Genomic DNA, 3,510 nt, shown 5'->3' on the forward strand with positions numbered 1-3,510 from the left:
AAAAAAAAAAAAAGAAAAAAAAAGAATATTTACCCAAAATATCTAATATCAGGTGAAAAATAATCACTGTTTTCATGAAGAAAATTTCCTCAAAGAAACTATATAATCAAAACTTTTGTGTATTAACCTAGTGTCTAAGATGTTAAATAATCGATACTTGACTATATATCATCCTATATTCTTACATTTCTCCAGAAAACAATCCCTGGTATCCTCGGAAAGATTGGAAACATTCACGTGTGTGTATATGTGTGTGTGTATGTGTGTACACATATACTGAGAATAAGGGTATAAATGTGGGTTAAAATACCATAAAGCTTCAATTGATTCATTAGCTCCCTAAGAAGTAGAGCAGACTTTGGACATTATAGCATAATATTTAGGAGAGGTGCAAAAAACAGCTTGAACTCTACCTTAAGTATTGGGGGAAAACTGCCATTTTATTTTTTGATTGATAAAGTTCCGGGAAGAGCCTATCCCATCCAACACCTAGCTACCATCGTCATCACAAACATTTCATAGATAATAAGAAGTCAGTGAGTTCTAATACAAGTAAGTCCTATCGTTTTAAAGATTAGATGAATGTGCCACTATCAGATCTCTTATTTCAGTGGGATTCTAAGTTCTTCTCACTTCCTCCCCAGAAATTTATGCCATCATAGACTAGGAACTGAGCACGTAAATTGTGCCTTTTTTTTTTTCCGGCAGTAATTATTAAATATGTATTCTTTCTCCAACTGCCATGTGATGTAACCATTATAACATCTTAACACCATGTAAATTCTGAAGTGTATTAGAGAGCCCTTCTTTTTTATTGTATCCTTATACCAATAAGTCTAAAAATAAATGTCAATATCTAGAAAGAAATACCATTCTTCATGAGCCAGGTGACTTTAATATTACCTTCTTGACTTGAACTAGTGCCTGGGACATGATGCAATGCCACAGTCATTGGTGAAAGGGAGATTCCAACCTTTGGCTTCCTGCTCAGAGAATATCTCTTTAAGTAAGCTTCACATTTAGCAGGGAGCCCAGCCCTGGTAGGAAGAATTGTTCCACTGGTTTTGATTGAAGCAACAGAATTTTCCAAGTAGAGAAAAAAGTGCTATCCTAGACTAGTACCGTGTATCAGGAGGCTGAACTTCGCAGGGTAGTGGGTTTGACTCTCTACCCTGTAGGGGAGAGGTTAGCTCTCCTGGCTTCAGGTGCAGACTCATACACTCTACCTCTCTCTGCGGGGATGTCTCCAATTTCATATACTAAGGCCTCCTGGATGCCATATTCTGGCGCTTACTTTGCCCACACCCCTAATGTTGACCACCTTTGAGTTTAGCCTCATTAAAAGAACCTGAAAGTCTTACCAGACATTACACTCAACGTACGGAGGAGGTTATCAGAGCAAAGGCCAACAGCTGGCAACAGGACTGCTCTGCGAGGAGCATGAAGCCTGTGCTCCATGTGGACAATGCAGCCAGGCCAGTGCCTTCTACAATGGCTGGTGAGACTTCAGTTCTCTCCCTGAAGGGTAGTCACTTTCTCTTCTCTTCCAGGACAGTCTTAGCAAAACAGAGGTAGTTTTAGAAGATATTCTCCAACTCCTCCTTCATATCATCCTTTTGCTGCACCAGGACCTTGAGCCGGACGGTGTAGTACGGGACTGCACCAGTGTGACCTTCTAACAAGGGCAGAACATGGTCCGGAACAGGGTGTGAGCATTCAGTCCCAGAAGGCTGCCTAGGTTTATCTGGCTATATATATTTTTCTACAGAGTGGTGACACAATAATGAAAGCCTAGTTTACTCATTCAAAATGATGATAACAAAAAGATTGAGAGCTTAAAAAAAAAAGTATCAAGCTTTACTCACACTACAGAAGTTAGGCAGCAAAAAAAGCCACTCAGGGTTAGTATATTACGGATAGAAAACACAAAGTGAGGCCAGGTATGGTGGCTCATGCCTATAATTCCAGCACTCTGGGAGATTAAGGGGGGTGGATCACCTGAGCTCACAAGTTGGAGACCAGCCTGAGCAATAGCGATACCCTGTCTCTTAAAAATAGCCAGGCGCTGTGGCAGGCGCCTATAGTTCCAGCTGCTTGGGAAGCTGACTCAAGAGAATCACTTGAGCCCAAGAGTTTGAGGTTGCTGCGAGCTATGATGACACAGCACTCTACTGAGGTTGACAAAGTGAGAGTCTGTCTCCAAAAAGAAAGAAGGGAAGGGAAAAAAAAGACAGGTTGGACATACGTAGCACAGTGGTTACGGTGTCAGCTACATGCACCAAGGCTGGCGGGTTTGAACCCGGCAGGTCTACTAAAAACAACAATAACAACTGCAACAAAAAATAACTGGGTGTTGTGGTGGGCACCTGTAGTCCCAGCTACTTGGGAGGCTGAGGCAAGAGAATTGCGTAAGCCCAAGAGTTTGAGGTTGCTGTGAGCTATGATGCCAGAGCACTCTATCCAGGGTGACATAGACTCTCAGAAAAAAAAAAAAAAGAAAGAAAGAAAGAAAGGAAAAGAAACTAAAAGAACAATAAAGAACAGTAAAAACAAAATGATCTTTAAAAATTTTTACAGCACACAGGTTGAAAATCACTGTTCTACACTTTTATCAATAGAAATCAGCCTGTCGTCCCCTCCAAGGGGTATATAGTCCACACTCTTAGCTCCCCCCCTTTCTAAAAAAGGCATTTCTGGGGCCGAGCACAGTGACTCACACCTGCAATCCTAGCACTCTGGGAGGCAGATTACCTGAACTCACGTTTGGAAACCAGCCTGAGCAAAAATGAGACCCTGTCTCTAAAAATAGGCAGGCGTTGTGGTGGCGCCTATAGTCCCAGCTACTTGGGAGGCTGAAAGAGGATCACTTAAGCCCAAGAGTTCGAGGTTGCTGTGAGCTGTGATGCCACAGCACTCTACCCAAGGCCACCACGTAAGACTCTATCTCCAAAATAAATAAATAAATAAATGAATAAAAAGGCACTACTTTTTTCTAAGTGTCTGATCCTTTCCTACGGGTAATATCATCCGTCCTATCTCACAGGCTTATCGCTTTATATATATTTCAAATAAGTTGATGGTGAATTAATGATGTTGTCAAATCTCTCCCTATACAGGAAAGACCGGCGTCCTTCCAGGGCAAAAACAGTGTGTTGTATTAAAAGGAATATGCAGAGATGACAGCTGTACCTCCATAGATGATACAATCGGTGTATGTGGTGCGAGAAAAAAATGCTGTAGAAGGTGGTGGATACTCTATCCTTACCCAACCCCGATTCCCAAAGGAAAATCTCCTTAAATGGGAGCAAACCATGAGCACTTCAACCTCCAGAATGGATGGATACATTTTGCAGATTCCTGTTTAACCCAATTTATTTTCCTCCCTTGACTGGAAATAAATGCTGCTCTCATCCCACATGAGCTGACCCTGGGGGCGTTTCTTCTTGTTGCCCATGAAAGCCTCTTAAGCTACAAGAATCATAGAGGAATTTCACACCCTAGACATGTTTA

General features: G+C 41.7%; 1 protein-coding gene across 1 annotated transcript; it reads left to right on the forward strand.

Moving 5' to 3' along the window:
• Positions 1-1,440: 1,440 nt before the first annotated feature.
• LOC111726655 (beta-defensin 130-like) lies at positions 1,441-3,298 on the forward strand. Its single transcript, XM_023515539.1, has 2 exons — positions 1,441-1,498; positions 3,117-3,298. The coding sequence occupies exons 1-2, from the start codon at positions 1,441-1,443 to the stop codon at positions 3,296-3,298; spliced, it is 240 nt and encodes a 79-aa protein (XP_023371307.1).
• The last annotated feature ends 212 nt before the right edge of the window (positions 3,299-3,510 follow it).

This window comes from Otolemur garnettii, unplaced genomic scaffold (assembly GCF_000181295.1).
Source record: "Otolemur garnettii isolate 467f Iridium unplaced genomic scaffold, OtoGar3 scaffold00074, whole genome shotgun sequence".
In the NCBI taxonomy this organism is placed as follows: Eukaryota; Metazoa; Chordata; class Mammalia; order Primates; family Galagidae; genus Otolemur; species Otolemur garnettii.